The 14,638-nt window shown below is 40.4% G+C and overlaps 1 protein-coding gene across 20 annotated transcripts in view; it reads left to right on the top strand.

The window, feature by feature from the left end:
• The window catches only part of shep (alan shepard), a 156,209-nt gene that overhangs the window by 67,982 nt on the left and 73,589 nt on the right, over positions 1 to 14,638 (top strand). For 4 of the 20 annotated variants that reach the window (XM_064691492.1, XM_064691489.1, XM_064691493.1 and 1 more), the window contains exon 1: positions 11,355 to 11,686. The exons of 1 other annotated variant lie outside the window; for it this stretch is intronic. In XM_064691492.1, the coding sequence (XP_064547562.1) occupies positions 11,471 to 11,686 (216 nt within the window). In that variant the 5' untranslated portion in view covers positions 11,355 to 11,470. Of the gene's footprint in view, positions 1 to 11,347; positions 11,687 to 14,638 lie in introns of those variants that run through there. 15 more of the 20 variants (XM_064691491.1, XM_064691504.1, XM_064691488.1 and 12 more) reach the window with 6 other exon arrangements.

A 14,638-nucleotide genomic window follows, 5' to 3' on the forward strand; every position in this document is an offset into this window, starting at 1 on the left:
GCGAACAAAACCCGATTATTTTTAATTAAAACAACATTTGCCCTGGCTCAAATAAAAACTCTGGCCATGATGAAGAAGAAGAAGAATAAGCGAGCTGCACACTTCTCGAATCTGGGTCTATGCTTTTAATTAGACGCTAACGATGCTGTCAACAACATTTCCAGACCTCAAGTCCCCAATTGAAATACAATTTCTTCTGCTCCGCTATTTTTTTTTTTTTTTGCGGCTTAGCAGACCGTAAGAGCTGAGAGTTCTCAGCAGGTGAAAGGCGCAGAGCTTCGAGAAATACCAGGTTAATGCCATCGTCGAAGTCCTTGCTGAGCCAAACTGTTTGCCAGCTTTGAAATATGAGCCCTAGCCATATCATAATCTATAAAGTATTCGCAGGCATATCGAATTCGTGTTACTTGTTGTTGTTGTGAGGGAAATTCGCTTTTCCTGCTTACGAATTTGTTGATACTGAACGACAAACATTTGTTTAGACGGGCCGTCATGCTTGAACAGCCGTTAAACGTGTTTTGAATTTTAAAAAACTTGTTAAATTCATATCGAATTTCATTTAAAAATAGAAATCCCCCTTAGAAATTTTCGAGCATATCATAATTCGCATGAAGTGAGTTAGGTAGAATTATTGAAGTAGGATACTTATAAGGAATTTTATAATTGAAAGGGACTGCAAAAGGAGAACTCGACTGTGTAGAATACTCTAGCTAAAAAGGGTCTGTGAAAAGTCTCGAATTTTGCGATTTGTGAGCGTCCTTGCGGAACCTTTGAGTTAGCTTCTTTATAGAGATCATCAGGTAGACTACCTGCCATATTTTAAGCTCTTAAACGTGGGAAGCATAATTTTTAAAATTGCTTGCCATGAATTTAAAAAACTCATCATAAAAAAAAAGGATCCCTTCATGCTAATGAGGCCGTCCATAAGCCGGATTTCGAACAAGTCTTAAATGCTCGAGGCCGCAATCAAAGGCCTTAGTATTGCATATTAGCAAGGGATAAAAGAAGCCAATATACTCTTTTAAGAGGATGAATTGGAATATTTCTTACATTAAGTATATATATGTCTATAAGTATTCTCACCTTAGTCTCAATGTTCTTTATTTGTTGAGCGCTTGACTGACTCTTCTTAACATATTTAAATTCCTAACATAATCTATATCATACATGAGACCTGCTGCCAGCGTGACCGTGTATACTTCTTTCAATGCCAGCCAAGAATAATGTGGCGTCATTCTCCTACTACACACTCTTATCCGCTTGTGTGAACAGGGTATGACTATAAATACAACTCTTTAGGTTCTTGGCTCGCTAAACACAAGTTTTAATTAGAAATCAAATTTTGTATTTAGATTCCTTAAGGCACACTCCCCATAAATAGTACATTCTTCCAAGCAGACAGGCACCTAGTCAAAGTCCTTCTGCACCCGTCTGGCAACAGTTGCCATAACAACGCAATAGAGCAATTCCATAAATTTTCATTCCTGGCAAGCCTCTAAAAGGGGAGCGCAATTGAAAAGCGCGCCGAGGCAAACCAGAAATTATAATTAAATTTTGCGTTTTGTATTAGCCTCGAGTGTAGGAGATGCTCTGCCGCTCGGCTAAGCCGCTCCACAAATGTTGCCGCAGCAGCGTCTGCGGTTTGAATGTTGAGCTAAGCGAAACGCAGACGCTTCGCAGTCCAACAAAAGGCCAACAAAACAAAAAGCAAAAAAAGACGGAGAGAACAAAAAAAAACCCCTGCCCGAATGAAATGGCTAAAGAAAAGCTGCAGCTGGTTTCCGTTTTGCTTGGCCACAAAGATTTATTGCCTTGCATGGATTACATGGCCAACAAAATGGGCGCCTTGTTACCATAAAGCCGCTTAAAGATTTTAATTTAAGCGTCGCCCGCGCTGACGAATGAGTACGCACAACAACACCACAGACACACACGCGCACACACACACACACACATAGGACCATAGGAGCGGCAGTGTCTTGTACTGTTGAATAATTGTGTTCAGGGTTTTGTTTAGGAATACCCTGTAAGCACAAGCATGTGTAAAAAGAGTTGTAATTGTGGGCAAGAGCTATTAGCAGAAAACCCAAAAGCATTCGAAGAGAGGGGTATATTCGGTATAAATAATACTCAGGTCGACAATAAGGAAATAAGCATTCATTCTGAGTTGCCTTAAGCTAAATACATTGGCCTTGCTTAGGCCACATCTAAGTCGAGCACACTCAGCATTACGCATGTATTTCTTGCCTTACTGGGCAATAGGAAAAGTTCTTTGCGTTTTTTTCGTACCGCACACCTTCAGTGAGTCCATCAAATGCGTTTTAATTAGATTTCGAAACTGTGTGCATAATTATATAATGTCCAATAATGTTTTGTCATTTGCTCATTTAATTGGCGCATTTTGTGCGATAATAAAAATTCATAGCCTACTTTTTGGGGCCGATGGGAACTTAATGTAAACTGAATGTGGCCAAAGCGAAAGAGAGCGTGAGAATTACAAATTCAATAAAAATGAGCAGTAAATATAAAGCGGAGGCGCGGCGTGCAACATTTACAATTGCAGTGCACAATTTTCATTAAAACTAAAATTGTAATTTTTGTCGAGCGTTGAATTTATGATGCGCACGTGACTGCCACAGGAAACGAGCTTAAATGATGGCTTAAATGAGTCGTGCTTTTGGCCAGCTGCCGACACTCCCAACTGCACTTAGCAGCTGCATTTGAATTTATTAACAAAATAATTTTCAGCTACATTCACAAAGTTGGCCCGCAACAATACCGAAAAGGCCAAAAAACAAAACCAAATAGGAAAAAAAAAACATTCAAACTGCAATTGCTGCAGCGCCGAAATGTAATTTTATGTTGTGCCTAAAATAAATACGTGGCATAAATAACAGAAGCCGCCCCAGCAAAGCGAGGATTCGCATAGCGATTGTGGGCAGAGAATGCGCGAAAAGTTGCAAATTATTTGAATATACTATATATCAAGGCTCAGGCTTTAAATTAGATAGAGTATGCCGGGGTTGCCTACATGTTAATGAGGCCGTGCCTAAACCGGATTTCGATTCCTTCTTAAATGCTCGAGGCCGCATTTAAAGGCCGTATATTGGCCGAGGCTATTTGGCAAAGGGTTTAAAATAAACGGAATATAAACAAAAGCTGTAAATCTGGCATTAAATTTGAATTGCTCTAAAGACTTTAGGTCTATTAAATATGCAAGTGAAGTAAAGCATGAATCATCAAAGTATATTTCAGATCTAACCTTGAATTTCGATTTGATTTGCTTAATTAAATTCTCTCATAAAATGTAACCTGTCAAAGCCTACAGCCTTATAGTGCTGAGAGTTGGATGAATAGCTAAACAACTAAATCGAAAGGAATAAAAGGCATAAATTTTTAATTACATTAATATGCCCTTCTAGTTTTTCACTACACATAACAATTAATTGGGGACTTTCAATAATCCCTCTCAGCAGGTAATTCTCAAGCCCTTTTCTTCTCTTTGGCAGAGTATTAGATATTCGCCTAGTCTCTAGCTTATATCTACGATAATATTTATCGCTGATTTCTTTTTCACGCCTTCACTGTCCGGAACATAAATAACAAGCAGCTGTTCAGTTTGCAGAAGGCACTGGAAAATCATTTTAGCAGCAAAGTTTTGACTGCTGCCCCCAACAGACGTAACGAGCTTAAAACGTAACCCGTTACGAAGTTCCAATTCCTACGTCAAACTAAACAAGGATTCGCAAGCGTTTCGTTTGCTTTTCTTTTCTTTTTTTGGGGGGGAAATGTAATTTTGTCGTAAATGTCATTTTTTATGTATTTCGTTTTTTTTTTTTCGCCAACACCGTCTACAATTGTTATTGTTGCTGCTGCTGCCGCTGTTGCCAAAAAAAGAAAAATATCTTCAAATCACAACGACAACGACTGACGCTTAGCCACGCCCAGCCACGCCCAAGCCCTCTGGCCAGACGTCTCGGCTCGCTGCGACATTTCAACTCGTTCATTTTATTGGATTTTGCTCGTGCAGCGCTTGCTGTTGTTGTTTTTAGCTGTTACATTTAATGAAAATTTGTTGAATGTCCTCCTGTCAGGCAGGGCGTGCAAAATTTTAAATTGATTATTGCACAGACGGGTGCTGTAGTGCGCCCCTCTCCCAGCCTGCCTAACTCCCCCGCCTAACTGCTACACCTTAAGAAAAGGAGAGCAGGCTGCTTTTGAGGTCTCCAGTTGCGTATCGCCGCATGAGTTTTCTTCGTCAATTGCTGTTGTTGTTCTCCTTTTCTTGGCTCTGTTAAATGTGCTCAGTACTGGGTATATATTATCGTTTATGATGGAAACATAAAACTTGCACGCGTCGTTGGCGCACGCAGATTGTCCTTTGGTTGCCTTTAAAGGTGTGCGTGTGCTGTCTGCCAACGGAACGTTTAGGGGCTATAGTGTTAGGGGTTTTGGTTTGGGTGATTGTTGCCCGGAAAGCATCCACTTTTATGCCTCACTTGGCTCGGGCTAAGATGTGCCCATAAAATAAACGCACTGAGATGAATTGCCCGGGCACTGAGCCACTGAAGCTGAATCTGAAGCCGCTTTTCGCCCTTTTATCTTTGCATAATGGAAATTCGTAGACATTTGAGCCCTTTTTATAGACATTTTAGTTCTGTTGGAAATTTAGATATCAAATGCTGCTACATAAAACACTTTTTTATTGCCTCATTTTAAAGAATTTGTGAAATGAATTATGTGCCATTGTGCGCTATGCTGAGAGTTAATTTGACGTGAATGAAAGAAAAAAGAAACCCAAATAATGTTAATGGAGCTGTTGGTGATGCTAATAGAGCGCGGCCTATGATCTGGCTAGGGTTATTGTAACTTGGGAGTTATGACAGCAAGTGAAGTATATTTGGGGAAAATACAATAATAAAGAATAACAACGAAATGAAGTTAACGAAGAAATAAAAATAAAATATTTTATTTAGTTGGTGTAATAAAAACGTGAAGAAAAAAAATATAAATTTTATTAATATCTCAGGCTAGCCGAAGCTAAGCTTTTAGTTTCTTGTTATATCCTTTAAAACAAATGTGAGTGTATTTTATTAGCTCAATTTTTTAAAGATTTAACGCCATCTTATCTTCAATTTGGCGTATTTGAATAAAGTATCTTAATATAAACTAAATCTTGAAGAAATCAGGCGTTCCTTCCTTTTAAATTCAGAAAATCTCATAATACTTTTTATACTTAACCATACACTTTCTTTAATTCTATACAATTAGATTTTTTTTCGGTTCTCAGGCTAGCCCAAGGTATTGATATTGAATTTAAAGTTTTTTTTAAATCCTATCCAAAAAGTTAAATATGAGTATTTTTTAATTAAATTTATTCAAACTTGTTTGCCACGTTATTCCACATTTTGTATAATTGAATAAAGTATTTATAAAACCGCGTAGAACTTGAATAAATTATATATTCATTTCTGCTGAAAACTTTTTTACATCTCATCATACTTTTTAAAAACAAACATTTTCGTTAAATATATATGCATTTCGGTTCTTTGTATATAACATTTTTATTAAAATCTCAAACAAGCCAAAATGAATTCTTATGCAAAAAATATAATTACAACCTATACAAAAAATAAAATGATTATTATTTAATTCTATTTATTGAAAATTAAAAAACTACATTTTGCTGTACTTGAACACAATATTTTCCCTTATATTAAAAAGAGTTGTTTTTTAGAATATTTCGCTCTACTTCCACAAAACCAAACGTTTCCCTTAAATGCATATACCCTACATTAATTATAACTGTTTTTACCAAATATATGACTACAGAAACGCATATAAACAACTGCTCAGACATTCAGAAATACACAAAAACAAAAAGAACTATTCATATGCATATTCATATTTGAGCTGAGTGGATGCACACACACACTCAAACACACACACGCGCACACCAAATGAAAAATACCAACAAGTAGTGAAAATTCAAAATGAAAATAAAATAATTGCGAAAAAAAATGCCCAGCTCGGATGCTTTCCCTTTCTGCCCGTTGGGCATGGCATAAAGGTCTATAGAAAACGTCAAGAGGAAATATGCAAAATAGGCTGAAAAAGTTGCATATATGCAACGCCCACGCACACACACACACACACACACACACACCAGCTCTCTCCTACACACATGTGCATATTCATAGAAAAACAAAAGCAACAAAATGTGCATTATTTTTTTATTTTCTTATGTTGGCTCTCGCTCATTTTCATTTTTAGCCGCGCCTCCTGTCGCGCTTTTGTTTTGCCGATTATAGTTGCTGCTATTTTTGGACCATGCCACGCCCACCCCTTGATTATTATTATTCTCACTCGTGAATTTTCATGCCCAATGCGAGGACAATACAAAATTTAATTTACCGCATAGAATTTAAATGGGCTAGGCTGAGGCGCAGCAGCAAATGCAATAGTGAATAACGACATGCAGATACCCTGTAACAAACAAAGCTGCCTTTTCCTGTTGCATGCCTAGTCTTACACAACTTTCATATACCCTGCGCTCTTTTGCACGACAGGGTACAAAAAGGGAAAAATGTTGCGCCTGAAAAGGAAAATTCTTTTGTGTCTGCTTTTGCGCCTCTTCCGCTGCGCATATGGTGGAGGTGTGGAAGGGTGGAGGGGGAAGGGGCATGCCCGGCCCAGTTCCCTCCCCCAGCGACTTTCTGCAGCTTTGGCGTCGGTTTTAATTATGGAAAAAGTTTTTGCTTTATTTAGTTTAAACAATAAGTGGTTGGAAAATATGAATTATGCAAAGAGTCATACAACCTGCCAATGCATATATACGATGTGTGTGTGTGGGTGTGTGTGTGCAGACAGTTCTTAAGCAGAATGCAAATATTATGCATTCTACTTTTGCACTGCTCTTGTTTTGGACTTTGCATTGGCAAGTGAACCGCCTGCAGCGCGGCTTTTGCTTTCTTTCAACTAATTTTGCATTCAGTAATTTGAAATTTGAGCCTGAAATTTTTATATTTCAAGTTTTTAAGTGCAGTTTATAAAAGCGCTACAAATATCATGTGGAATTTATGGGACTTTTGGTGAAGTTGTGGGTTAAAAACGATAAACTTTACAAGGTTTCGCGGATTTGAGAGGATAATTGAAATTACAAAAAGTTTCAATTGAATAAGGTACGTACATAAAGAGAAGAAGTTTGAAGGCGAATATGAGATATGATTTGAATTTACATTAAAAATAAACAAGAAAATATATTGCATCTGTATATAGATTAGAAGCAGAAAGAAAATTAATAAAACTCATAATAATTATGTAGATATGTGGAGAAAATAATTATACAAAGGCCACAAGAACTTGTAAAGAAGCGCTTTGACCGGGTGTAAGAAGAGACATAAAAGAGTTAGATATATTGTAAGGAGATAAATCCAATTTCCAATGGCAGACTCTCCTTTTTATTAAAATGTAACCATTTATACAGCTGACAGTGTGGACTATGGCTATAGGTAATCCAGGTGATAATCCACAAAGTTTAATTCATACACTGGAAGTTAGCTTTAGTGCTTTCTTTATAGCATTCGTGAGGTTTCGCTATAAATTTGCTGTATAATAATGCTGAACTCGCAAAGGCAAACTTTTATAGATTTTAAAAACATTAAATATACAAACTCTGCTTAAAGTGGAAACATTTGTCTGTTCTGCGGGCCCAAATGGCTTTCTGGCTTGTGCAAACACACGCTTTACCCTACCCAACCAATTATACAAGCTCACGTATTCAAAAAAAAACCCAAACTCGAATTTGCGCATAAATTTACAAAATGACAATAAAAATGACAATGGCTGTCGAGAAGCAGCAGCAGCCGACAACAACAACAACAACAACAACAACAATTGGAGCGCTAATCACAAAACGTTTATCAGTGGCCATGAGTAAGGCGTGACAGCGACACCTCCCTCCAGCCCATCTCCTGCTTTTGGCCCTGTCTACCTGTCAGTTCGTAATAAATTATTATCATTAATATTTTGCGCTTGATTTTGGCCCGAACGCTGTTTGCCTTTGCCAGACAGACAGAAAGACGGCGCGCCGCGTAGCAGTAGCCGGGCACGACCAGAACGTTGTCTAGAAAGCAGTAGCAAAATTTGGAGGGCGTGGCACGTAACGCTCTTTGCATTAAAACGGCGAACGAAAATATCTAATAGAATAGAACAAAAGCGTCAACAAAATGTTCAAAACGCGACGAAATTACCAAAAATAAAACCGAAACGGAACGAGCCGAAACGAGACGAGGCGCAGGGCAGGGCATGCGGCAACAAATAGAGTCCCTTTTTCGTGCCTGTCTGTGTGTGTGTGTCTGTGTTTGTGTCTATGTGTGCGTGTGCCACAAACTTTATAACACCCTCCACGAAGTGCACGCGATAATGGCTCCCAATTTGATAATTAATCACGTCCTCATTCTTGTGCCCACCACGTTCCCCCCTGCCCTGTTGCTTCCTGCTGTCTGCTGCGGTGCCACAGCTGCCCTGCTACTCCCCCCCCTCCACTTCCCTTCGCCTTGCGCCCATGTTTACGTCCCTTTGGTTAGGCAGCCGAACTAGGCGCTTGAGCTTCATATTTTCCATTAGTCGGCCTCGTCGCTTTTTTATTTTTTTCGTATTTTATTTTATTTTTCAGCCGACGTCGAAATTAAGCGAATTTCAACGGACGATAAAATAATTACCTTTATGATTATTTTTACCAGGCGACGGGGCTGAAGTGCGGGGCCTGCGACTGTCGTGAAACGAGCGATAGCAATTGCAGCAGTACATATATATATAAAAAGTACATATATATATATATATATATATATAGCTATATAAGTGTAGGTGTGTTAGTTACGTGGGGGAGGGGCTGGGTGTCGGCTCCCACAATGTGCCAAACGTGTCTAATTTAGCGGCTTAAATTTATTGCATTTGTGCGCTTAAAATGTTTGCCAGTTCGTTTTTATGGCCCAAAATTGAAGCAATTGATGGGAGTTAGGAAGTTGGGGATATGCGCATAACCGTAAAACTTCTTCGTCTTATTAGCTTGCCATTTTAAGGAGGCGGGCATATTCTGGCTTAGAATGTTATATGTACATATGCGGAAGCGTATCCTGTAGCATTTAGGTAAATTTTTTGAGATGCTACAAATTCAGCTGTTAATATCTATAGTTAACATTTTAGAAGGAATTGTGACGATCTACCTAATAAGAATCGTAATACAAAAGAGAAGATTCGAGTCCTAAATTTGATTGGATTTTAGAGGAAATTGTGACGAGGAATAATAATACAATACGAAAGATTATAGAACTAAATATGATAAGTATCTATCGACGAGTATGTAATAAAAAACATAATGCAAAGGGAATGATTCGAGTTCTAAATAGGAGAGGTAGCTATAGAGGAAGTTTTCTTCTAAGAATCTTAATACAAAGGGAATGAGCATGGCGCCTGAATGTCAAGGCGAGTGCGGTACAAAGAACAGTAAAAAATAAAGGTGGAGGGATTTCCGGGACTAAGATTGTGTAGGCTAAACAAAGAGTTAGGTAAAAGTTACTACATAGTTGTGAGAACAGGGCTGTTAAACTACGACGGAGTAAGTTAAAAAGTATAGTAGTCATTTAAAAAGGGAAAAGAGAGAGGGAGAGAGACGGACACCAACAGTGAGAATCGAACCAATAATAATAAGTGTGTACAGGCTGAGAGTTGACTGAAAATACCACTCAGCTAAACATTTGAACTATTCTGTTGAATAATAAAAGGGAACCGTAATCCGAGGATGTCTACTTTTACATTTTTTTCTAATTAAAAAAGTTATCTGTTAACTTCTAATTAGCAAACGAAATTATGCTGTATGTTCAGTTTCCAATCAACCATCAAATTGTATTCACCGAGCTTTTTATTTAAGGACGGATCTGATCTGATTTACCTACCTGCTAAAATGTAACATTAACAATTACATACCTCATTACATGCGCTGCCTTTACTATATGTACTCTCAAAACCCACTGCAATCTGCAACTTCAAGTTGCATGTTTATTTTTTTCTGTGGCAACAAGAACTTGACATACAACCGCCACAAATTGCAGCACCTCAAATTGAAAGCGTAGCTGTACTTTTTTTTCCACTTTTCTTCTGTCATTTTGCTGCCAAATTACAGAGCAGCCCGCCCCCCCGACGTGCCCCTGCCCCATCACTTCGACAGTGGCGCAACCGCATTCAAATTGCATGTACACAAAAATTAACTGGCAATGTTGAATGCCAGCGTCGACGTTGAAATACCCAAAACGCAAAACCAAATCCAAACATTTGCCATATTTTTTTCGCAGTCGAAAAATCAAAGAACACGCAACGCAAGTCGCAAGTTGCACGTTGCACGTTGCGAGTTGCACGATGCGAGTTGCACGTTGCAGCGCGCCGGCAAGCTATGAGAATGATTCGCATCCGATGAGCCAATCAACCAAACAAAATGGCGTTTTGTTGTTTCCGGCTTTGCCTTTTTTTTATTTTTCGGCAAAAACAAATTTGCGAGCTGTGGTTGCAATCAAAACTAAAAAATGGTTAGAGGAAAGAAATGCGAATTCACAACACGAAATTATTCACCTTGTAAACTGCAGTGCAAAAAATATCTGTGTGTGTGTGTGTGCGCGCGCGCCCAGTTCAGCGCATTCAAATATATCAGTTGATACATAAAACAAAATATAAGGAAAAACCTAGAGTTATTTGTGTTTATAGCCTGCTGGCAACAAAAACGAACAGGGCAAGAAATGGCCCAAAAGCTTCTGCGAGCCAAATGCATTTGCAATGCAAAACTGGAGCACAGGAAGCGCGACAAGGCAGCAAGGACTTACACACACACACACACACACACACACACACATACAGAGCGACACACGAGGCTGTCGCACGACTGTTGCATCTGCCACACACCCACACGTAGTGCAAAAATTTATTTATGACCCACGCTCTGTTGTTTACCTCTTGTTTTGTTTTCGTTTTTGTGACGAGCTGGCACTCAATAAAACAAAAAAACTGCAGCCTCTATCTGTGGTTATGTGTGTGTGTGTGTGTGAGTGTGAGTGTGTGTGTCATGGCGGATGTCATGGCGGTTTTTGCCAGCGGTAAACAAAGCTTCGCCAACCGTTAGAGGCAGCTGCTGTGCTGTGGTTTCTATTTATGACTACCGAAAAACAACCAAAATCCATGCGCTGCATTATTTATGCATGCAAAACAAACACACAAACATACACACGCACGCACACCCGAATTCTACACTATATACAATGTATATCTCACTCAGAATCGCCTCTACTCTTTATTGCAGGGCTCGTCCAGTGCCGCTAGCGTCGCAGCCGCACCGCCAACGCCGCGCAGCGCTTTTCCCGGCGCACCGTTGACCGCCTCAGCCGTAGCACTCAAAGGGGCCATCCCACAGCGTCCACCGGCCATGACCAGCCCAGCTGCTGCTGCTGCTGGCGCCGCTCTAGCAGCGGGCGCCCCTTATCGCGGTGCAACCAGCTGGACACCGCAGGGCTATGCACCCGCTGCTGCCGCTGCCGCCGCTGCGGTCGCCCAGCAGGCCTATCGCTATACGGCGCCACTGCCCCAACCGGCATATGCCGCCTATACGCCGCACACGGCCACCACGCAGGCCACAACCACGGTGAGTACCTGCACATAGATTTAACACTGGGGCACATCAAATCTGGCCAACTGGGCGTGGCTGGTGTAAATTAGATGTACCACACGAAATTGTTAACATAGGGATTACTGGACACATTACCAATCATAGTGTTCTGGTGGATACGATATTACGTCTATAAATATTTCTCTCGCGGTTTTAAAATTCAAAGTAAAATAACACATTGATGTTAGTTTAGATTAAATTGAAACAATATTAATACGCGGGGTCACAAAAATATAAGAAAACATATGTAAGAAACAGATGAATAACATGAATATGCCACATGGAGTGAGTAGATTAAATATTAAGTCAATGGCAACTCTGGCTTGGATTATATTAACAGGACGAGCGGAGGAGTAATTAGGCTTAAGCAAGGAGTTTTCAGCACGGGGAAAAAACGCGAGAGAGGGTCAAAAACATGGTGAAGCATGGTGAAGCTTTCGACACTCTCTGCGTATCAGCCTCACTTTGAATCAAGCTACCGTGAGTAATAGACCAGCATAAGGAACACTAGGGGATGTAGAAGAGCTAAGGTGTGGCTACGATTAAGAGTTAGAGGAGATGCCAAGACGTGCGCAACAGTAAGCTTAGATGGAGATAATTAAGAGTAGCGATGCAGCCGGACTAGCACTGGAAATAATAGTAATAAGGAATAGAGATTAAGTGCAATTAAATATTAAGTCTTTCTCATCATTCGACATGGGAAACCAGGTAGGACTAATCTTTCCTGAATGCATAGTCGCGGGCGGAGCTAATCCCCAGCAATCCCAGTGACACCCACCTCTACATATCCTTCCTAGTATCGCAGGCGGATTTATTCTAGCATCGTTCGTGATTGGGTCAGTCGCCGTACCTCGTAGATCTTCTTTACAATACCAAAAAAATTTTTAGGATCGGCATATACTACATCAATGTCCTCCAAACCAGGCTAAGCTAATACACCAAATAATGTTTACTTATTCTGCGCATTTCTCGTACCTAAAATAGTCTAAAAATGTTAATGAGAACCACAACTGTAAACTGTTAAAGTTTATAATTTATATTCGTGCCGTTTCCGACTCAAACTTCGATAAGTCAAAGCGACTTTAGCCGCATAAACAAATATTTGCCAAAGCATAAACATAATCCGAGGCAAGGCAAGTTTGTGGAAAAGTCTGCAAACTGTGCCCATTACATCGATGAGAGCTCTTCGTTATGTAATGAACCGCATAATCGCAAATTTATGTGCGCCCATCAAAAATCCAAATGGTTTTCAAGCGTTTTACACTTCAAAAACTACCTCTATTAACTCGAATAATAGACGAGCAACCCCCAGCCCCCACAACTCACCCCCTTGAGCTTTGCCTTATTGATTGTCAAGCATTCTGTTTGGATTGGGCGACACTCCCAAAGACAAGTGCTGCCATTTATTGAAAATTGCTCGAGCGTCAATTTATTTATAGCACGCACTATGCTTCGGCCTCTCTCTGCGATTCTCAGCTGCTCAAGTTCGATGGACACCGACTGTGTGTGTGTGCCTGTGTGTGTGATTGGCGTGAAAAGTGCTTGTATTAATTTGCTGCGATTGCTTTTTGTAGGCTGTTCTTTGAGGGAGTGTGTGTGTGTATGGTGTGGCCATCTCCTTAGGTAGGGGCAATCAATTAGTTTTCTTGTGGCTGTTGCCAGGCGGCATTCATCAAAGTCAGTCCAAAGCTTAACTGACTGTGTCTGGCCATTCATTTTTGTCATTTTCAATTTGACAGCCAGCAGCAGCAGCAACAGCAACAACAACAACAATGGCATCATTAATAACAAACAATTAAGAAGTTCGTGAATGACAGTCGAGAGTCAAGCTAAGCTCTGTCTGTCTGTCTGTCAGTCAGTCAGTCAGTCCGGCAAAACCGCAGTATCATCATCCGCAGGAGAAGCAGCCAGTCAACATTCTGCCCTGCTTATCCTGACAAAGCCCCAATGTCAGACCCCACGCAAGTTCGCTGCCAATAATCCCAACCAAAACCCAATGTGGATGCTAGGGGAAGGGCTCGCATATCTGCCCATCTCCATCTACAAAACCCAATTGAATCGGAATCAGCGCATGAAAGTCATGACGAATGATGTTCGCTGAATTTGACAAATTTCCCGTTGCCACAGCAACAAATTCACAAAACCCCACAAAATTCCCCCTGCCAGCCCCATGAGATTCATGAGATGCTTTAAAGCAGCCTTTAACTCACAGTCTCCCCTCCTCCCCGCCACCTCGTTATGTGCATCCTTTTATCTGCTTTCCAAGCAGCATTTTCAAATTTGATTTACAAATGATTTTCAATTCGCCAAGAAACGCCTGACGCTGACAACGTGTCAGCTAGTTCATATTGCCAGCACTAGATGGCGCTGATATCGTCGAGGTTTTTTTTGCTCAGCTTTTCTTTCTTCTATTCTTTGCGTGCGTGTCTAACCTAATATATATTTTTTGTCTTTCATATTTTTTGCTTAAGCATTTCTTTGTTTAAGCAGCCATTAGGCAACCACCCACCTTCGAAATACCCTGCTTAAAGCAATCGCCACCGCCCCAAATAGCAAGTGGCTGCTTCTTCTTCTCCTGCTCCCTGTGGTTCTTGTTGTTGTTGTTGTTATTTTGCTCAACGCTTACGGCAACAACTTCTAATAAATGCGTCGAAAAGTGCTGAAAATAAACGAGCAAATAAATAACCGAACCGGGCCTACCCTTACTCTGCCTCAGCCACAGTCGATGCCACGTCTTCTTCTATTTATTTTTGTCTGCCCCCAGGTAACCCAAAATCGCTTCGTGTACTTCTTCTTTTGCTTCTTTCTTTTTAGCTGATTGTCGATTCCTCTGCATTGGTTTTCGTGGCTTCTGTGCTACGAGTTGTCGCCACGCCCCTCCCGCCGCTTTGCACCCCCTTTTTTGGGTGGGCCGCGGGCGCCCTTTGC

The sequence above is a fragment of the Drosophila montana genome, unplaced genomic scaffold (assembly GCF_035044405.1).
Source record: "Drosophila montana isolate Dmon_TW-CO22-7 unplaced genomic scaffold, ASM3504440v1 contig_3438_1, whole genome shotgun sequence".
NCBI classification, from domain to species: domain Eukaryota; kingdom Metazoa; phylum Arthropoda; class Insecta; order Diptera; family Drosophilidae; genus Drosophila; species Drosophila montana.